The sequence below is a fragment of the Phocoena phocoena genome, chromosome 2 (assembly GCF_963924675.1).
Source record: "Phocoena phocoena chromosome 2, mPhoPho1.1, whole genome shotgun sequence".
NCBI lineage: Eukaryota > Metazoa > Chordata > Mammalia > Artiodactyla > Phocoenidae > Phocoena > Phocoena phocoena.
This window is the reverse complement of record NC_089220.1, coordinates 169,848,118-169,870,866: the sequence shown is the minus strand read 5'-3', so window position 1 is coordinate 169,870,866 and position 22,749 is coordinate 169,848,118. Positions and strand designations below refer to the sequence as shown.

General features: G+C 45.3%; 1 protein-coding gene across 1 annotated transcript in view; it reads left to right on the top strand.

The window, feature by feature from the left end:
• The first annotated feature begins 3,083 nt into the window (after positions 1-3,083).
• Positions 3,084-22,749, top strand: part of FRMD4A (FERM domain containing 4A) — a 338,674-nt gene continuing 319,008 nt past the window's right edge. The window contains exon 1 of the mRNA XM_065870947.1: positions 3,084-3,176. Coding sequence (XP_065727019.1) covers positions 3,084-3,176 — 93 coding nt within the window. The remainder of the gene's footprint in view (positions 3,177-22,749) is intronic.

Sequence of the window (22,749 nt, the reverse complement as noted above, 5' to 3'; positions counted from 1 at the left end):
GCTTAGCTCCAGGGACGTCAAAGCGGCGGTTCCAGAGGCTCTAGCAACTGCTCATTATAACGCCATTTCCTGTATTGCAGTTCTCTCTTTTTCAAAGACAGTGGTCTTTCCATTTCCCTGATGGGCCCCATGGATACATCTCCTTTCTAAATTTCCAAAGTGCTGTAATCTGATAAAGTCCTCAGTGGCAGGTGAGAGTACAAGGGACCGAGTCAGGCCCCGAGGTCACCCAGATTGACTTTGGCTTTCGTCTTAGCTCTGACAGTTCTAACTGTGCTACCTTGGTCAACTTACTAACGCTCTCCGGGCCCCGGTTTCATCACTTGTAAAACATGGATAATGGAACTTAATTCCGCCATGGAGTCAGCCCTCGGTGACCTTCCACCATGTTGCCTGGCAACTGCTGGGTACTCAGTAAGCCTAAGTTACCCTCGCCTCTCCTAAAGTGGTCATATCCGCTAAGGTATGGGTGCGTGTCCCCTCCCAAGAAACATATTTGTATTGTAACAGTGTAACAATGGTCTTCTGGAAATAAATAGTTTAGACTCAATAATCAATTTAAAATGTGTAAATCTCAAACACCCACAGCAAGGCCATCAGAAAGGTTGTTTTGCACAAGCTGAACTTTGAGAGCCTTCAAACCTCTCTGAGGAGGTGTCCACCTACTCTATGGGGACTGGGGAGGGCTCTCTGTTAGCTGGGAGGAGGCGCCAGTGCTGATATGAGACATGATCCTGGTCTCCACACCCCCAGGGTAGGGAATGGGGGTAGAATGAGCGGGGCTCAAATGTGTGGGAGTCTGGCCAACGGTTATTTTTGTTTCCATTAACATTCTCTCCTATATGTATTTTAACTTTAATCAAAGACATATGTTTTTGTTTTATTTGCACTTAGTTCATCAAAGTGTCCCTTATGATCTGAACTATGCCACGAAGCCTTGAGCTCTTCAGCGAAACACTCATTAATACCCCTGGGAAACAGGAAGTTGCATTTAGTCAAATATAAATAAATCCAGCTCCCAGGGGCTTTGCCCTGGCCTGGGTCAGGAAAGAGACGGTGACTTCTCAGTTGATCTGACCCACGGCCCCCTCTCGAACTGCACTTGCAAACAGAATCCCAGAGCTTTGGACAGATAAGGGTTTAGAAAATGTGCCTATCCTTTGTTCAAAACCATTATGGAATCGAACGGGGTTTTATAAAGGAAAGAGAGTCTATCGATCTGGCCAAGCTATTGGGTAGCATTCCAGACGTATTTCCATGGGGCAGTGCAGAAAGGAAGTGAGAAAGAGGAAGAAGGGTCTGTAAGCCTAAGCCACCTCGCCAAAGACTCTCTGCAGGTCATGCTGGAGAAATTTCCATCTTCCCCTGTCTCCCCCCTTCCCTCTCACCCTTTCACAACTCTCAACGGCACATATGGAACCCATTACGAACAAAGCCCGATTGTTGTATATTTGGAATTTCCCACATCAACTTGATGCTTTCTTTAACTGCCTCTTAATGTGTGTCTGAGTTGGGTGCCCAGACCCACGTCTCCATCCTCCCACCCCACCGCAAGGAGCACCCCGCTTCTAAGCGTCTTTTTCCTGATTCATTTTCGAGCAGCGTAGAATTCCACTTTTTTCCCTCTGCCCCCCCCCCAACGCCCACTTCCCATCAGACTCTTAGAATAAACAGAACTTTCTTTTCCGTCGTTTTCAATAAACGAGTCTGTAGAGAATAAATAAAAGCTGGTTCCCAAAGCATAAGAGTGATATTAGGCAAACACCCAAAAGCATGGGATTTTTTACAAAGGAAATGGCATCCCTTTCATAAAACCCCATAATAGAGCGAAGCAGCGGAGGCAGAAATACGTTAAAAAGAAAAAAACTAAAATACCTCCAACCCTGGAAGCCCCTTACTTGTTTTCTCTTTTGAGTCATTTTCTCTGCTGTAGAAATAAGCAGATTTAGGGAGGAGTAGAGATGGGGGCAGTTGCACAAGTGAGTGATATATCGGAAACAAAATCTTACAGGACACTTAAATTTTAGAGCATGTGTACCAGCAGTCTGAGAAGCTTGTCCAGTGTGGAATTATACCATCTGATTAGAGAAGAATAGAGAAATGTGATGGGTAAATCTGAGCATAGACAGTCCTTTTCAGAGCCTTGTAAAATCAAACATAATTTCTTCATGTTTACTGGCACACAGAAAAATCAATGCTCTGTAACACAAACATTTAAATGAGGAGATGCCAAGTGCACGTCTGTCTGGTATATTTGATTTGATTCATCTGAACCATGGGATACAAACATTTTCTCCTTTCTTCCCTCACACTTCCTCTTTGTCGACGCCATTCGCATATATAATTAACTGTTTGCCTACATTTATTTTCTATCCGTTGGAAAGCAGGAAGGAAAAAATATGCCTGTCTGATGCTCAGGGTCATACTTATAATTTATGACTGCGAAGAGCGTTTCCCCACCAAGTCCCCACTGTGTTATGTCACTGCCCTTCAAATATTTTTCCTGTGTCCAGAAGAGAGTGAAATCAGAACGCAGGATTGCACATGAATCTCTACACCAGATGGTGATATTCCAAATAGTCTTTTTAAGGTAAGCATGTGACCTACTGTATGGCCAAGGGGCTTTGGAGTCACGTGATGGAATGAATAATACGTCTGATAGGGCTTCGATTAGACAACTGACCTGGTTACCGTCTGCAGCCGCGAGAAGCAAAGTTGACATTTCTGGATCACGCTCCCCAGAAGCGTCATTTGCCCACCCCTAGGACGTGCAGACTCACCGAGGGACTGACTGACAGGCAGGAGCAGACAGGAGGAAGCTGGGCTGCGTTGCGGGAGACGCGCTGAAGTTGCAGAACTTGGGCTCTTTTTCTTCTTTCCCCATCCCCCCACCTCCTGACACACCACATCTTGGCTCATCGGTCGGAAGAAAAAAAACTCTTTCAGTTATTTGATATTTGGGAAACCTCCAGGAGTTTCCCAGTTTTGAGGACGCCTCCGTCTCTCCCTTGGCTGGGAACACGCGCACACACACACACACACATACACACACACACACACACACTCACCCACGGCTCTACACCATGGTGGTTCAGGCTGCAGTGGCTCCGAATAGATCCCAGAGACTTTTACTGAAAATTCCTTATGGATCTCTGAGAAGACGCAGCGTGGAGAGGGTAAGCGACGTGGCGGGCTGTTTGTTCTTCCCCCGAGCAATTGCTCCAAAGAAAGGGAGAGGTTTCTTTCGTCGTACATAGCATCCCTTCTGGTAGTCATGTTTTCCTGAAAAATTCAAATTCCTGCGACTGGAGAATACTATGGCATATGTAATTTTTTTTCTTTGTAGATAATGATGAGAAATTTGAAACAAATGTTGGTCGGCTGTGCATGGGGGTTGGGACTGTTAGAGATGAAACATAAGAGAAAAGATTGGGGTAGGGACTCTGCCCTCTGGAAAGAGCATGGACGATGAGAGTGCTCATTGAGAAAAGCTTCGGGCTGCAAAACCTGTTTTCCTCTCCGTTTAGTGAAACAGATTCACTGGTGCAGCAGGGCTGCCAATTTCCTTTCCTCTGATGAGTAACAGTGTCTGCAAAGGAGGTGATGATGACAAGGGGCTGTGACGCTTTGAGGGTTTCAATGATGCACCTGGTTGATTAAAATCCCCTCTGTTGTTTAGTTGTGGTTGTACTGTTTCAAATACCTTGCTATCATTTGGGGTTTTTTACCATTATGGATTGTGGCTCTCTGTTAATTTTCTGAAAACATGCTTACTTTACGGTAGCACCTGGCAGAGAAGATGCTGTAAAACAATAACAGGGATTTGTCCTTCTCTGGAGTGACTAATGTAGTTTGGGGGATGACGGTAGTTAATGCCAATCTGGTCATCCTCAGGACGCTGGGCTCACGCACGTGGGGACAGCGCCTGTACTCACGCAGGGGTGGAATGGTTTGCGGGTCTCAGAAACCCCCGAAGCCCCCCTGTTTGCATAATGGCAGATCCCTCTGTGGGCTGTGGATGTCTACTTAGACATTTTAGGTTAAGGTGTAATCTAAAATCAATAAGGCAGAGAGCCTCACAAACCGCTGTCGTGATAGATGAGCGACCTGCCGCATCTTATAAAGGGGAAGGCATTTAATTCAAGTGACTCTTTCTGGTTTGTATACTGACTACTCGGTGATTTTTAAATTTACGGAGAACGTGAGTCAAGCTTTAAAACCACGAGGGGCTTTAAAACTATCGAGATTTCCAGGTGGGGTTGACCTCCTGACGTCTGATGAGTTACATTTTGTTCTGCCATTTGAGTAGTAATGGGAAAAACTTCTCTTCCTATTCTGGCTGTGTGTAGGTCTTTCTTCTGAGACATATTTCTTGGGCTCCATGTCAGGGTCATCAGCTTAAATGTATTCAGGGCCTAATGCGTGCTCCCTTTTATACCAAGAGTTTTACAGTATAGGACCAACTGTTAGAGCAAAATTTGCAAATTGATCATTATATTTACAAATGTAGCTTATCTTGAATGTGATTTTAGGTTCCGGTGAAATTTTTTTTTCCTGTATGGTAACTAAGTTTATATAATCTGTTCTGTTCACAAAATCTCCCTTGGAAATGTGAGTTGCCCGTACTGGAGTTGCACCACATGACAAAACTAAGGAGAGAATTACCTTGCACATTTGCACAAATAGTCCAGAGTAACCTATTTAACCATTAGAATCTCCAGATGGCTGTTTCGTAAATCATGTATGTTTCATAAATCCAGATGTATCCACGTACCATTTCCGTTATTCGTTTAAGAAAAACTGACAACATATGAACACAGTGTCAGATACAGAACCTGTCTGTTGTTGTATGTGCTGGTGTATACTGACATTCAAGACACAGACCTATGTCCTGTCCTTGGGCACACACCAGTGTCTTAGGAGTCTGATCTGAAAACGTCTAGGCCCTCAAGAGAAGCATGTCCATCGCTGGAGCATCAGATGTCCTGTTAATCTTCATTGCCAGCTGTGAAGTGGTGGGGCTGAGACAGCATCACTCACAAGAAGAGCCCCCTTGTGTTCCCACGAGGCTACCCTCTCAGCCTCCACCATGGGGAAGAGTGAGACTAATGGGAACATGTGACGTCATGTCGATTTCAATTGGATATTTTGTGCCATCGCTGGTTTTATGACAACTTTCACAATCAGCGTCATCTATTTATATAAAAGGGGGGGCAGGGGTTTCCCTGGCGGCGCAGTGGTTGAGAGTCTGCCTGCCGATGCAGGGGACACGGGTTCGTGCCCCCGTCCGGGAAGATCCCACATGCCGCGGAGCGGCTGGGCCCGTGAGCCATGGCCGCTGAGCCTGCGCGTCCGGAGCCTGTGCTCCGCAACGGGAGAGGCCACGACAGTGAGAGGCCCGCGTACCGCAAAAAAAAAAAAAAGGTGGGGGGGGCAGGAAAGGTGAGAAATGTCTTCTGCTTTCAGGGCAGACACTGAGAAACAGCGTTCTTTTCTTGGGACTCCCTGAATTAAAAGCAGCAACAGTTTTTTCAGTTACATCTGCAGCCTGGAGTGCGCCAGACATCCGAGTGATTTCTATGGTCTCATGATATTTAATGATGGTAAGAGCTCGCATTTCTATAACACCTTTGCCCCAATGCACTTTCTTGTCTGTTACCTCCCTTTACGATCGTGAGCTCCTAATGAGGCTCAGAGAGTGGGGATTATTACCCTTGTCCTGTATGAACAGGGAAACCAAGGCCTGTGGAGGTTTAATCTTCTGTCCGGGGACATACAGTCAAGGACAGAGCAGGACCTCAAACTAGGGACCTGGTGTCTTACATCCCTGCCATTGAGCCAGTGTTTCATCACCTTGGCTCCCTGAGGGAGCTTCGACATTGCATCCTGGCCCTGAGAAATGGGTTATAGCCAGCCTGTCACTAGTACTTCACGGGAAAGGAAACTTACCAAAGGCAGAGATGCTGACAACCAAAGAGAAGAACTCATGACCTAGCGCACTGACAGTCATGGGCCCTTACGTGTCCAGGATTAAACAATGGCTTCTGTTTTCCAACTGCCTGGAGGTTGAGTAGAAAAAACAGAAATGCACCTTTCTAACTCTGCTACTTAGACAGCCGTCAAATCCTGATTACACAATACTCAGGCTGGTTGACCAAGCCTGGTTCTTGTTCATATGTTTTCACAGACAACCATCAACCAACCCATCACCTTACTAGGCACGGCAGAAAAAGAAATCTAAGATGCCATGTTTGGAGACAGGAGATCTGAGGTTTATATAAATGAAGCTGTTATAAGTCAGTACAATAGGGCTCTAATCCAGCTCCAGCATAAGTAATGGAGGTGATTCAGGTGCAGTAGGAGGCAGCCAAGTGGGGTGGAAAGGGTGGGGCTTGCAGCCACGCTGTCCCAAGAAACAAGAGCCTCACTACCTACTAGTTGTGTGACTTTGGCAGTGACTCGGGCTTTCTCAGCCTGGTTTATTCATCTGCACTGTCTGTCCTTGAGGACGGTTATTAAGGGTTAGAGGTGATGTGTGTAAGGCCCTACCATGCTACATGGCGTGCAGAAAGAAGGTAATCATTAATGACGGGCATATTTTTAAAATTTATTTCATTGAAGTATAGTTGATTTACAGTGTTGTGTTAATTTCTACTGTACAGCAAAGTGACTCAGTTATATATTTTTATATATATAATATTTTATATTAAAAATATATTTTTTTTCCATATTCTTTTCCATTATGGTTTATCACAGGCTATTGAATATAGTTCCCTGTGCTATATGGTAGGACCTTGCTGTTTATCCATTTTCTATATAAGAGTTTGCGTCTGCTAATCCCAAACTCCCAATCCATCCCTCTACCGCCCCACCCCTTGGCAACCGCAAGTCTGTCCTCTATGTCTGTGTATCTGTTTCTGTTTCGTAGATAGGTTCATTTGTGTCATGTTTTAGATTCCACGTATAAGTGATATCATATGGTATTTGTCTTTCTTTTTCTGACTTTCTTCACTTAGTGTGGTAATCTCTAGGTCCATCCATGTTCCTGCAAATGGCATTATTTCATTCTTTTTTATGGCTGAGTAGTATTCCATTGTATATATGTACCACATCTTCTTTACCCATTCATCTGTCAATGGACATTTAAGTTGTTTCCATGCCTTGACTATTGTAAATAGTGCTATGAACATAGGGGTGCACGTATCTTTTCAAATTATAGTTTTGTCCAGATAAATGCCCAGGAGTGGAATAGCTGGATCCTATGGTAGTTCTGTTTTTAATTTTTTGAGGAACCTCCACACTGTTTTCCATAGTGGCTGCACCAACTTCCATTTGCTAGGCATATTTCTGAAGTTTGACTTTGAGTAGAGGAACACTTGGCTTGTATTTTTAATAACCAGTAGCCTTTTACATACATTCTTAGTCACACTTACTGCCACCCAAAGTTGTCCTTTAAGGGATATTCACCCAATAAAGCCAAGACAGAAGTATTTCCTGGTGATAATTTCCCTTGAACCCCCAGTTTTATGTAAGACATAAAAAATAGGGTGTTTCAAATTCATTGCACTCCAGTGCCAAGTAAGTAAACTTACCCAGGCCCAGGTACTTCAGTAGGGGCTTTTCCTTCTTGAGCTGGTAAGGTAAAAATGAACTTCAGGGAGAATTCTAAGAATGTAAGAACATAACATATAAATGAGTTAAGGAGAGAGCAAAGGTGGACCTTTTAGGGGGGAGTTTGCTTTGGAGATGGGGAGAATGTTGTATTAAGTTTCTATGACCCTACAATATGAGGAAATTGTTTCACATTGGAGATTACCGTTATAGGTCAAAATCCTAGGAATAAGCGGGCCAAGCTGTATGTGGCCCAGTACACATTGTTTTAGTGTGTGTGTTTATTAAGGATGCCCACCTCCCCACTGATTTATCCTCTCTGTCATCCAGACCCACGTATCCTGGGTCCGGATGACCCAGGGTGGACCGGACGTCTCTCTTCTCTTGAGGCTCTCAGTCCCTCATATTCAGCATGTTCAAGGTGGAATTCATGCTCTTACCCACAGTCCTGCTCCAATTCCTTCAAAGCCACCAGCCATCTAAGCACCCAAGTGAGAACCCAGGCCTCTTCCCTGCCTCTTCCCTTTCCCTGGGGTCCGCCATCTAATCAGTCCCCAAGCGCTGCCAGTTCCAGCTCCAGAACCTCTCTCACATCTAACTCCTCCTTCCCATTTCTTGGTTCAGGCCTCCATCATCTCCCACTTGTCTACTTAAAATCCCTGCCTCAAGATAAGTACGAATGTCTAAACATAATTATAAGGCCCTCCGTAATCGGGACGCTGCTACCCTCTCCAGCCTGGTCTTTCCCCATCCTTTACCCCGGGTATCGTACACTCCAACCATACTGAACACATCTGCAATTCCTCCAAACTACCACGCTCTCCCTTGCCACAGGGCCTTTGCATGTGCTTTTGTAAGCTTGACACACACTGCATCCTCCCTCCGCCTCCTTGACTTCTGATTCACACACTTCAGCCTAAAGATAACATCCTGTCGGAAGCCTTTCCAGGTACCCACCCCCTCCTGAAGTATGAATAACGGCTCTTCCTTCCCTCAGCCTCTCAAAGCTCTGTGTATCTCCCTTACAGTAACACAAATGACACTGCATTGAATCTGCCTGCTGCCTGTTTCCTCCACACCCATGATGACAAGCTCCTTGAGGGCAGGGAACACATTTCGGCCCCTGGTTCCCAGCAGGAGGGCGAAACATTCGTTAGATGAGAGAATGATTGAAATCTGAAAGTTGCTAGAAACTTCCCTCAGGGAGAAAATCTGGGAAGAGGATCAGAATGAAAACATAAACAGGGACAGCCTCACATCTTATGTTAAATGGCCACCAGCCCCAGTTTTGCTGGTGGAAAATGTGTCCACACTTATATGTTAATACAGACTGAGGAGACAAATGCTTTTCTCCTATTTATTCTGAAATGTGAGACATATCTTGAAGGGGAACAATGTGTGTATGTGAACAACGAATCAGACTCATATGTCTCTTCACAGAGTAATAGGAATTGGACACTTTTCTTGAAAAAAATAAATAAGAAAGCATTCTCTTTTACCACAGTTATTTAAATATCTAAGTAAAAGGGGGTTTTGTTTTGGTTTGGGTTGGTTTTTTTTTTGTCCTGGAAAGACTGAATTGGTGTGGTATTTCTGGAGCAGTATTTTTAACACAGTGTAAATTAAACCTTTTTGCACCCACATTATTCATTATTTGACGTGTTATTCCAGGTTGACGTGTGGCCTATTATTTTGCAAACCGTTACATTATCACAGCTGCTAAGCTACATGACTTAGGAATTCAGAATACAACAGAGTCTCTGTCGTGGAGTGTGTGGTGCTTACGTTCTGAATGTATTCATGCAGGGAAGTGTGAGACTTTACCGAAAACACATACAGCACACGGCTTTTAGTGGATATGTATTACCATGGAAAGCAGACAGCCCAGAAACGGTTCAGACAGATCAGTGTATTTATCCACACATATTATTATCCAGCCCCCTCATCCTGCATAGGTTTTATTCTTTCTATAAATATACACCTCTCTGGAGGAGAAAGAACACGCATTATATCAGGGACTCCAATTCTCAGGTTCACGGGCTGCGTTGAAGGCCGTGTTCTCCACATTGATTAGTCCCGTGTGATTTTAAGTGACCCCCAGATTGGTGCACCAACCTTTATTTTATTTCTCACAGCAGCTCATGTCAAGTTAAACCAACGACTTCTCATCCTGGCCAGAATGAGATGGCATAATGGAAAGGCTGTCCCTCTACTGGGTACCACTCCAGGGTTGTCATTCCTCGGGCTGGTGGGGAAAGCAGGACCGGAAGTCTCTCTTGAAATGGTCAAGACTCTCAGGAACCTCACCATCCTGCCCCGAACTACAGCTCTCAAGCTCAGCATGAAACTAGGTGATGGCTTCCCTCTTTAGACTACTCATCCCCAGGTCCTGAATCCTTCTTAGGACTCTCTTTAATGTCTTGGGTCAGATGACATCACTCATCCTACAGCAGTGCTTCTCAACCTTGGCTTCACTCTGGAAGCACCTGGGAAGCTTTAAAAATCCCAACACCCAAGCTGTACCCAAACCAATGAATGTCAGCATCTCTGGAGAAGGGACCCAGGCATCATCAGTAGTTAAGCGCCCACTGATTCTACTGTGTGGCCACATTGACAACCACTGCCCCAAGGGGAGATTATTGCCAAGATGGATTGTCTGGGCAAGATGCTAGCTTAAAGAAATTAGCTAGTTCCTGTGCTTTCCGGTGTCATCACATAAAAAGGAAATAAAGGAGTCAGTTGTGCTGGATTTTTAGTCAAGAGTGTCATTCTCAATAGGAAAAAAAACTTCATCTTTTGAAAGTGTGTTCATATACCTGGGACATCCTATGAAGTGTCCAACACTTTGAGGTCACTTTCTGGATAGTTGAACACAGCCTTCTGAAGTCATAGTGGCTAGTACCATACAGGACTTCCTTTTAGATAATTTGAGATCAGAAACACCCAATCCAGCTAATCCAGCGAAGTTCTTCTCCACTGGAGCAGGGACAAGGCCCCTTCCGGGTGTATTTCAACCCACCATCTCGTAGCCACGTTCATAAAATCAATCCTGTATTCGCAGGACCCTCTCTGTAGGTATTTTGAAAGCAGATCTCTTATAAATTGCTCTAGCAGAGTGAATGCTATCCACCTGTGTGATATAAGAGTTTCTCTGAGCACATAGTTGAAAACAGTCCACTTTTATTTGTACTGATTTATCAGTGCGCCTCTGAGAACGATAGCATCTTATGTGTAGGAAGCAGTATAGGAGAAACTCTGCCATGTGGGGGGATCTGTGTCTTCTAATCTGGGAGTGGATGAATCACATCTGTGGATTTTTCATTCTTTTTTCTTTTCCCTTCCTCGTCACTCAATTACTAACTGCTTCAAAGGACTCGATCAGCTTTTCTACTAAGTCCCAGAGCCTAGAGCCATGCCTGGCACATATATAGCGTGATCATACGTTTATTGAATGAATGCGAATAGATGAATGGAAAGAATGTTTTTATGGTCATAAAGTCAAACAGAATTGTCACGCAAAGAATAGGGTTGCAAAGTGCCTGCCTTTCTTATGCCGATAAATACTTGTGTCGTTATCAGTTCTAACAAAGTGACTCGGTCTAGGATGTAGGTCTTCTTGGTAGAGAACTTGCTCATGAAAAACTTCTTGTTCTACTCGATACTCAGTAATGACCTATATGAGAAAAGAATTTTAAAAAGAGTGGGAAAAAGAAAGAAAAACTTCTTGAGACCTTACTACACAATTAACCCTTCTGAGTATGTGGGCAGCCGTTTTCCTTCCCAATCAGAATCTGTGTGTATATTTCAAGATAGTCCATAAATACGCCCCTGGTCGTTTTCCTCCACTGCCTGCTGAGTTTTCTCAAACATGCCAAGGTCACATTTCCACATGGATAGGTTGCTTCCAAATGGTTCTTCCCGTCCCTCTATTGGAACATTAATCAGGAAAGCCAATGAGGCTTTTAAAAGTATATTAATCATTTCTGGAAAACATGGTTCAACTTCAATTAAAAAAAATCAGTCTCAGAAAATAAATACCCCAGAGACTCTAATATCTAGGACCCAGCACTCTATTTTTTAATTCTACAGATTTTTATTTAATACCTACTACATGCCAGGCAGTGTTGTAGGTCCAGGGGCTGTAACAAAATCTCTGCTTTCATGCTGCGGTGGACCTCCCTTTTACGCTGGTGTGGAACCCGCAGATACAGAAGGCTGAAGTACTATGTACCGTGCCATTTTATATAGGAGACTTGAGCATCCATGGATCTGGGTCTCTGCGAGGGTCTTGAAACTAATCCCCCACAGATACCCAGGGATGACTGTAATTGGTGCTAAGGCCTTTAGGGAAATACACAGCAGGATAAGGAGGGAGGAGAGGAGGGTGTGCTGCATTTTCTACGATGTGGCTCTCTGTTAAAGTGGTATCGGAGGTGAGGCTTGAAGAAGTAAAAGGGAGCAGGGCGTATGCAGCCATCTGGGGAGAGAACTCGCCGGGCAGAGGACGCTTCACATACACAGTTGTGAGGCAACAGCACACTTGATGGATCTGAGGAGTAAAGGGGGGCGGGCCGGGGGTAAGTGGCGAGGAGCAGCGGACAGGGAAGTGTTAGGGGCCCGTGTGACAGAGGGCTGCTCGGGCCATGATAAGGACTTCGGGGTTTTACTCTGAGCAGGACAGAAGGAGATGAGTGGTTTGAGGAGAGAAGGATGACCTCAGCTGACATGTTTTAAAGGAGTCCCTGCAGCTGCTAGGCTGATAGGCAACCAGGCATGGAAGCAGGCGACTCATTAGGTCATGAGTGCAAGAATCCTGATGAGAAATGCTAACTCTGGAGGTGGTGAGAAATGAATGGATCCTGGATTTGTCTACAGTGTAGAACTGACAGGATTGGCTGATGGGTTGGGTGATAGGCAAAGAGGAACCAAGAAGAGGAATCCCCATCCTGAGCTGCTGGAGAGTGGAGTTGCCGCTGAGATGGGGAGCACTGCAGGACCAACTTGGGGTGATGACTGCAGGGCCGGGGAGATGAGGGGTTCTACTTGGATGTGTTAAACTGGAGATGATAGTTAAAAACGCAAACGGAGGATGTTAAAAACACGTTTGGTGTTTAGGCAAGAGTCTGGACTGGAGATATAAATGTGGATGGTAATCAGGGGGATGACAGAGCTGACTTATCCCAGGCTCTGAAGAGCTGACTGTGTACATCTCTTCCTAACGCCACATGCAGTGACCACATGTGGGCAGGTTGAAATGCGCAGTGATGGGAGAATTTTCACCGTGGAAACTGGCAAACATTACAAATCAGGGCTTTTTTTTTTCTGGGGAGTCAGTGGTTGAACATTTTCTGGTATACCCTTGGAGGATAGTGCTAATAGCCACAAGACTAGGTGATGTTACCCGGCTGGTGGCACAAAGAAATATCACAGGACTGGACCCAAGTTTAGAGATCATTTCCAGGAGGAGGAACCAGCAAAGAAAGACAAATAAGTGCATCCAGTGAGGTGCAAAGAGAATTGAAGAGAAATTCTCAGAAGGGAATGTTGGACTGTCCAGTGCTGCTGATAACCAAGTGCGATAAGGACTAAGAAATCATCTGATTGCTGTGTTATGAAAGAGCTTGTGTGCAAGCTGCGTGCGTCAGAATCACCCGGGATCACTTTGTCATAAAGCGGAAACTAACACACCATTGTAAAGCAATTATACTCCAATAAAGACGTTAAAAAAATGAAAAGAATCACCCGTGTGTTCGCTAAACCCATAGATGCACAGTCTCTCCCCAGACATACTGAATCTGAACCTCTGAGGATTATAACATGGACTAAAATTTGAGAATGGTACCGGAAGTATAGCTTTCCAGAAAAGAAAAAAAAAAAGGCACCAGTGAGGTAGAGGAAAGAGCACAGCATAGGGAGGGGGAAATAATGGAGACAGGAAAAGGAAGAAACTCTCAGGACGATTCTTACTCAACCTGAGGTCAGTCCTGGAATGAGCAAGTAGACACCAGGATAAGGAATAATGGGTGAAAGTTATGACAACCAAGGCCAGTAGCAAATCTTCTTCCCTAGAGCATCCTAGAAACTCAGTGCTCCTGTTTTAAACAGCCCCCCTCAACTTAAACCACTGTGTCAGAAAAATAAAACTGCAATCAGACCCTTAGAGCTAGTCCAGCGGAAAAAAAAAGGCAAGAGAGAAGATGAAAGACACACTTCAACATCTTACGTTGATCACCTGCGTCAAAAGCCAGTACCCCACCGCTCCGCCTTAGCTTTCCTGAGATCTCTCTGAAGAAAACCTCTTTTCTTTTGCTTTGTTTTGTTCTGTTTCGCTTCTGAAAATATTTTAAAAATGGGTTGCTGCTATCATGTGTCAGAGCTTCATAACCCACCCGAGTCCCAGAATAGATTTAGAAAGTATAATTTAGGGCTGAGCCAGCTACCAAATGCCTGAAATGAGCAGGTCCTGATTTGAACCCTGAATGTTGGGGTTTAGACCTAGTCTGTAAAAGCAAATGGATTTGGATCGAACTGCAAGAAATCACGTCTTTGACATCAGGTTCTGAATCACTGGGTTTTCGTGGTGTTTCTTACAGAAGAAAATCTTGGTCTTATCTGCCAGTTGGGCTGAAGGACGGTAACGGCCTTTAGTAATGGGAACATAGCCCTTTATGTGGATCCCATCAATCACAGGGTTTCCACCTGGGACAGCTGAGAATATCCACCCAGTCAGCACTTGCATAGCTCCCCTCCCCGCCCCCTTTCATCTTCCTTTTAGGAACGTCAAATTCGGACTAGTGAAAGGGAAGCTTTAAAAGCAGACGTGTTGTGAGTCCCTCCTGCGATTCCAGGCTGATGTTGGGGAATTAGGCTATTTCATTTTCCAAGCAGAATCAGGTGTGTCTGGGTATGGACGCGCTCAGAGCCCAGTGCCCCGAGAAAGCTCTTCTCCTCCTCGCCCGCACTGCCGTGTTGCACAGCCAGGTCCATCTATGTAGGCAGCAATGCGGGCGCCAGGTTTTACAATCCTTCTCGTTAAAATGTCAACCTAAGGGAAGAATGAGGAAAGGGAAGCCCCCCCCCCCCATGCTGCTGGGTCCCAGCTTTGGGTTTTCAAGCATCAGAGCATTTAGGGAGAGGGGCTGCAACAGAAAGAAAAAACTCCTCTGCAAACACACAAAGGGTACTCGTTGATTCGAAATCAGCAGCATAGAATGATATGCTCACACCAGGGCCCCCGGATGGCAGCTCTGTCCTCCTCCTGAGGGCCTCTCCCAGGGAACAGGAGCCAGGGTCCCCAGGCCACACACCATCCCATTCCATCACCTGGGGGCGGGGGGGCGGGGCGTGGTGAATACCAAAATCCTGCAGCATTTGGCTTGGCCAGAGTCCATTCTTTTTTTTTTTTAATGTTTATTTTATTTATTTATTTTCGTCTACGTTGGGTCTTTATTGCTACACACGGGCTTTCTCTAATTGCGGTGAGAAGAGGCTGTTCTTCGTTGTGGTGCGCGGGCTTCTCATTGCGGTGGCTTCTCTTGTTGCGGAGCACGGTCTCTAGGCACGCGGGCTTCAGTAGTTGTGGCACGCGGGCTCAGTAGATGTGGCTCATGGGCTCTAGAGTGCAGGCTCGGTAGTTGTAGTACACGGGCTTAGTTGCTCTGCGGCACGTGGGATCTTCCCGGACCAGGGCTCCAACCCGTGTCCCCTGCACTGGCAGGCGGATTCTTAACCACTGCGCCACCAGGGAAGCCCCAGAGTCCATTCTTAATCATCTTAGTAGTTCTTATTTCTAGCACAATCCCTGGACGTGTGTTCTGAGGTTCCCTCTGAAGAGCCCAACAGCAAATAAAGTCTCTTCGGGACTCTGTGACTTCCTTTTTCCTTCAGTCAAATGGCCTTAAGGTGGCATGAGAGAAACACGTATCACGTGTCTTAGAATAGGGCCTGTGCAGGGCAACACTCTTCTTTCTCCTTCCGAGACTCACCCATCAGAAATTGGCTGTTTTCAAGAGTTAATATCCATCTCCTGTGGTACCCTTAGGACCTCATCCTTCATCTTAATCCTGGGCTGCCTCTATTCATGCTTGTCATCCTTATAAAATCGGGCCCTACACAGGCATTATAACTCAGATGACTACAGGAGTCAAGCAGGTCAAATACATGGAGGTTAGGAAGGAAAGCTGTACCTTGCAAACTGGAGATCTCATATCTTAGCAAATGACCACCTACTACTCAGCTTTGCCACGGGGAAACTGGGGCTGGTGTTCCTGGATCTTCTGATTTTTCAAAGGGACATCTTTACGCAATTTTCTTATAAGTAAGAAAAAATATATATATATGTGTGTGTGAGAAAGAGATGAAATATCTCAATTTTTATATGTTGGCAACAAATCCAAGCTTAAAGAAAAACACCGCATGCCAAAGAAAGCATGTTTACAGGCTACATTTGGCCCACAAGATGCCAGTTTTCAACTCCTACAATGAAATGAGCACGATTCCACCCCAAATATCTATGTATTCTCTCTTCCCTGTCTTGAGTATCATAAAAGCGAGACATCGCGATACAAAAATGAATCTTGTTGTAGATCCTCAGGCCCTCCAGCTGGCACCCTAATCCTACTGCTAAATCAGAATTTTAAAGAAAACTCTTCTGATAGATCAAATGCAAATTTTAAAATACATTGAAATAAACTGAATGCATGTCCTCCAGCTATAGGGAATAGGAAGACAGCATCCTGTTTGCTTTGTTACCCAGGAAGAGGAACAGCACTGAAGCAGTTACTGAACCTACGATCTAATTGTGACCTGAAAGGGCATCTAAGTGTCAGCACATTCTTTTGCTTTTGGCAAATGTTCTCCGGTATCAAAGTGGACCGTATCAAACAGTTTCATCCAGTGAAGCAATTGCTCCATCACCTCGAGGTTTACTTTGCTGCTAACACGTATTTACAGACCAGCAGTGTGTGGTCTTACCCCAAACCAGACATTGCACAAGAGCCTCATGATGGTTCTTTTATGATCCAGGTGTTTGGCCGGTAACAACGGAACTACAATTTTTTTCATTTTCAATCATCTCTTTCATGCTCGATGGAGGAGAATTCTGGGGTCTCAGCCAAGTCCTTGAGCAAGAGCTTGAATGGATTCACAGTTCCTTTTCTGATGAAAGCATTGGCTCTACCCACAGGAATTCTTGATCTTACCAGGATGTCAAGGTGGAGTGGTGCTCCAATGGGGGGACGATACAAGGCATGCTTCTCAACTGTCCCTTCTGAGTGGCAGCTCTCACTTGGACCCACAGCAGAGATGTATCTCTTTAGTTTTAATCTCAGAATATCTTCATTTCTGCCTCTTGCTGGAGGAGGCCACTGTGAAATGCCTGCCCTCCAGCACTTAACCAAAGCCTTCCTAGGGACATCTGACACCTAAGAGAAGCAGATCAAGCGATATGGTAGCTATTCGTTACATCAATCTTTTTACTTTATTCTTATGAAGTTAAATAATCAAATATCAATATGCCTGGACCATATGTTCTCAGCTGCGTGCTGAGATTCTTTTCTTGAGTTAAGATTTAACTCATCCTTCTTGAAGGCTGAGATGCTTTCCTTCAATCATGCAGCTCCCCATTCTGGGCCTGAACTCGGGCCAAGAGAGCTAGGACTTGGGCGGGCCATGGAGTGGGCTGGGCAGGATTTATAGAATATAAAACCAAGGCAAGGAATGAGAGTTTGCTGGTGGCAGGAATCCCTAAAACAAGCCCCATGGATAGGTTAATGGGTCCTGAGTGCGAAAGAGTTGGCTTCAGCTGGAGAGATCTGGAATGACATGGTCGATGGAGACCAGAGAAATTAGAGGAGAAGAAGTAGCTTCAGAGCAAAGGTAGGAGGAAGAGTCTGGAGGAATCTCTGATCCGCTTACAGAGCCGAGGGCAATGTCTGGGCACAGCCTGGGCTGTGGGTAAGGTACCACCGTGCTTAGAAAGCCAACAGAAGAAACATCGGTAAAAATGCTTCTGAGGCTTTTTCAAAATGACAGAAATAATGTTCCTTGTGTTTTTCAGTATTCCTTCTATAAAGTTCATCCTGTTCATTCCTTTTGGAGCTAATAAGACATATGTGATTCTTCTCTATTACCTTTTTTACCTTTGCCGCCAGGAAACTCAGAGCTAAAGTTGGGGCCCAACTTGCTTGTTCTAGCGGCCTTTTCACATTATCTTATCCTTTTAACTCATTTTTGTCCTTTTCTTTTTTTTCTATCTTACAGTGTCCTTAATTTCCTAGTTTACCCTTATATTTATTCCATATATACAGTTGACTCTTGAACAATCCAGGGGTGAGGGGAGCCAATTCTTGGCACAGTGGAAAATCCACGTGTAATTTATAGTTAGTCATCCAGATCTGCGGTTCCTTTCTATTCACAATTCCTCCGCATCTAAGATTCCACATGTGTGGATTCCATCATCCACAGGTTGTATAGTACTATAATACGACTACTGAAAGAAGTCCACGTATAAGGGGGCCCACACAGTCCAACCCGTGCTGTGAAAGGGTCTGCTGTCGATTTATGTGCATTTATTTTGCTCCCTGCCAAGCAGCGTGGAGTCCTGTAACTTTCTCTTCTGTTTGGGTTAGATTCTGTAAGGGAAACCGACACAGTGGGAAGAGAGCCGACTGGGAGTAAAGATAGAACAAAGCACACTGCTTCCCTTCTCTTGGCAGGGCTAATGATCCCAACAGGTGTATCCAAAACGCTGCCAGGTAAGCCGAGCCCTGGGAACTTCGTGCTCCGAACAAGGCAGTGCTTTTTCCCAGAAGGAAATGAATTCGTTTGGAATGTCTGGTCCTGAAAAACAGAGCCCTTCCATTGTGTGCTGTGTGCACTCGGCAACTTAGTGCAGCTCCTTGGTGGCAGCTGGAGGGATGCTCTGGGGAAGATCCGAGAATACACTCGAGACAGTATCCCCAGGGGAGGAGCAGAGGTGCACATCCTCATTCTGAATCTCCGTGTCTGACGCCCACCTTCCGTACAGGCTGCAGCTCTGCCTGAGGATGGTTCTTCTGGAGAGTCCTAACTTGTGCTGAGGGCCGAAAGAGAGGTGTGTTTCTGCTTTTAAGTTCCCACCAGGATGCTGGAAGCCTCCGTTTTGTCCTTTTCACCCTCCGCTTTTTTCTCTTCCTTTCTAAATTTTGCCGTCAGCGTGCTCTGCTGTAAACGATCAGATGCACAAATAACAATAGCTTCCTGGGAAAGCTTTGCTGCTGCAGGTGCTGGGTCAGTGCCAAGCAGAGGAGGAAACCCCAGAGCACAGTTTCAGGGAAACCGCAGCATTCAGATCGCAGTTTCGGGAGAATTGTTTGATTTCCATGAGGGATGCTGGCTCCGTATCCACCGTGAAACCTGGCTCCAATATCTCCTCGTTGGGTGGTGGGGGGGACTTGAGCCCCACCCCACCCCCGATACCTTGGCTTTCTTGTTTTGTTTGTTTAATGTTTAAGAACAGTTCATTACCAGAATCTAGTCTCTGATCTTGGCGTTCATGGGAACAAAGATGAAAACAAAAGCTGGGAGGCGATGAGGCTTCGGTGGTCAGGTTTACTCCGAGAGGAAGAAGTAACACATCCCAAATGCTGGCTCCGGTACTCAGCAGCTTTTTGAGAATTTCTGACCTTGAAATATAAGGTGTCACTGTCCTGGGGCTTGTCCACCTTGCCGGGCTATCAGAATGCCCACTGCTCAGCTGACTGTCAAGGAAGCAAGATATCGCTCCCTGATGGCTAAGACATCCGGCCAAGAGGCTCTGGCAAAGGAAGGTCTCCTGAGCGCACTTCCTTCCATCCTGCAGTCAATTAACGGGGTCAGCCGGGGGCAAGGAGCAAATATCAAGTGACACATTTTCTTCCCTCCTTCCCTAGTACGTCCCCCAACTCGGCCCCCAGGGAGAGAGGGGGCAGAAATGCAGGGACTAGATGGTCGCACCAGGCTGGGCCCCTCGGAAAGGAGAGGAGAGCATCCCCTTCTGCGGTTCTTCAGGCACCATGTCCTCTTCTCCCCTCTCTTCCCTCTTCAGATTGATCTCAGGTCTTCGAGAAAATGACCAGGAGCCAATTCAGAGAGAAAGGAAGTTGCTGAAACCCACGGGATCTTGCCCTGATAGACAACAATGTACATTTATTCAATGAGCTCCTACTTTGTGCCTTACGGATATTTTCTCCTTTAATCCCCAAACAGTCCCATGAGGCATCCCCACTTTACAGAGGAGGGAGACAGAGCAGAGAGAGATGAAATCATTCGCCCAGGGTCCCACAGCCGCCAGCACTGGCAGGTCCGGGGTTTGAATCCAGGCAGAGACCTCTCCGGAGGGAATCTGATCGGGGTCTAATCTGGAAGGAGGGCCCGAGCTTCAGAGAAGAGTGTCCTCGAGGAAGGAATGAGGGTTGCTAGATTCGGCAAATGAGGATACAGATGCGCAGTTACGTTTGAGTTTCAGATAAACAGCAAATAGTGCTTTAGTGGTAGGTCTGTCTCACGTTGTTTATCTGAAATTCAAATTCAGCTGGGTGTCCTATATTTTGTCTGGCAGCTCTGGCTATAGGGCCACTTTTGTTTCTCTCTCTGTCTTGTCTTTCTCCCGTATTAAGTATGCTATCAGCCTGCTCTCTTTGATTTTTCCTATGTCCTTTGGTGCTTCTGCACATAATCTGGCTTCAGAATCACTTGTTAGCAGTGACCTAATACTGCCTGAGTATCCATAATATGCCGGGGCTTAGATGTTGTTCAGGAAGTGCTGGCCTGTGTCTTCTGGGACAGTAGGTGTTAGGATACAAACAGGCATCCTTGCTTCCCCCATAGAAGTAGAAGTAACTGCTGGTGCAGGTGGGAGGTGCCACTAGGGGGCCGAGAAGCCTTAGATAACTCACCCCTGACTCAGCCAGAGGAATTCCGCTTCTAAGATGTTTGTGTTTCCACCCAGAGTTTCATTTGGGCAAAGATTTCCAGTTATAGAAGATCACTCTTCTAGGCTGTTCTGCTCTAAAGCAGCACTGCTTCAACCTCAGTGGACAAAGGGACCATCTGGGGATCTTGTCAAAGACAGATTCTGATTCAGCATCTCTGGGGTTAGGGTCTGGGAACCTGCATTTCTAATAGGTTCCCAAACAGTGTGGATGCACTAACATGTCCACAGAGGACATTTTCAGTACCTCGTGTCCTAACTGATGTACATGGACATAGATTTATTTCCCCATCTTTGTTTCACATGTCATCTATCTGTCCTCTATCAATCCGTGTCTGTCTGTCTATCCATCTATCAATCTATCATCTTTACCATGACTATTTTATACAGATGTTTGGTCAAGATCAGTGTGAATGTCACTAACCCATTTTTTTTTCTATTATACCATTTGCTGATGATGGAATTACACTGGAAATCAATCCCAACAAAAGAACCTTCTTGAATAGAGTCATTTTCTAAGTGAAACATTGCTTTGAAACGTAACGTGTAAGAGACTCAACTATGTCATCAGGGAAGCCCTTCGCTTTGTGTAGACACCTCAGCTGGGTCTCTCACAGGTTTTACTCCATAACACATCCATGAATTGGTGGGTGTGTGTAATACCTGTATCTGTGAATGAGGAACCATATTTTAGACGGGCTTCTTGGAATAGATTTTCTCATACTGAGATGCAGGAAAGAAGGGAGCTATCTTTGGTCAGTGGGTTAGTGACATTCACACCCATCTGGCCCACTCAATGAGCAATGAAATCCGCGTGGTGCCAGGGGGCCGTAAGAGCCAAAGAAAGGGACACAGCACATTGAGATGTTCCTTTCTGAAAAGTATTCCTTCCTGGGATACTGTGGGTTCTTAAATATCTAATCCACTCTGAAATAGCCCCTCCTGCCTTGATGTCCAATCAAGGTCAGAGAGTCCACTATGAGAATTTTACATTTGCCAAATTTGGAAGTCCAACAGACCTGAAACAATTCTGGGGCTTCAAAAGTCTTTAACCCTTGCATGACCGAATGGGAATCTTTATGGGTTATACGTAATCCTGAGAAGTCCTCTGCAAAGATTAAGGGCAGATCATGGTTCATATATATGAAGGAGATCATTTCCATTTCCCTCTCAGTTTTGTACAAATATTAAATAAAATAATTAGGCCTGAGACACCAGCCCTGGCCTATTGTCCGATCAGATTTTTTTTTTCCACTTTCTATCACATCTCAAATGTACATGTTTCTGTTAGATGTATTGCTCTTCCTTTTAAAAAATAAAATGAAGTGTTTATTTTTCGGCCATGGATGATATCAAGAGCTCCTGCCTTGGAGTGATTTAATGTTTTTTCCCTCTTCCTTTACAGCTGTGACCTAGTTAATTGTAGATGGGGAGCAACTCTGAAATCGTTTGACTTTCTGCTTTGTTTGGAAATCCCACTCCGTGAAATTGTAGGATGTCCTCCTTAATAACAGGAAGTCAGGTCTCCAGATCCACACCATTTGTGTCCTTTGTGCATTGAGATAAAGAAGAGCCTTTCGCCTGCAGTTTCCTCGTGGTTAAGGGAGAGGGGCGAGGGGAGATAGAGACATGAAAATGACCCAGAGATGAGTCACTCATTTCTAAAACAAGAGTCTAAACGCCCTTTGTTGAGGGCAGATTGTAACCTCTGAAATGTTCTGCCCTCCCGGCCACAGAGACAAAGGAGTAAGTGATTCAGGCTCTCGGTTTGGCTGCTTCATGCCTGCCTTTAGGGAACTCAAGTCCTGAAATATCACATCAGTAAGAAACCGTTTTAATTTAGAAATAAACATGCATTGCTAAGAGTCAGGCTTTTCAAGTCAACGAGCAGGTCCTTGTGGTGGGAAGAAAACTTGGATGCCTTTTAACAAAATATTTCTTTTAACTACTGAATTATCTTTTGGGGGGTCGGTGGGGGGGCAGTGGTGGGCAAGGAATCATTGGGTGGAAGGTCCTTAAATGTTGATTTTCCATTCCCCAAATGGGGAAAAGTTCATTTACTAGCCCCTACCATGACACTCAGAGGTAAATGGCAGTTCTTCTGAAAAGAATGTCCAAGCATGAAATTGTAAACAGTAAAAACCGTGACTGACTCATTTCCATTTCTCCCCGTCGCCCTAAATCCAAGA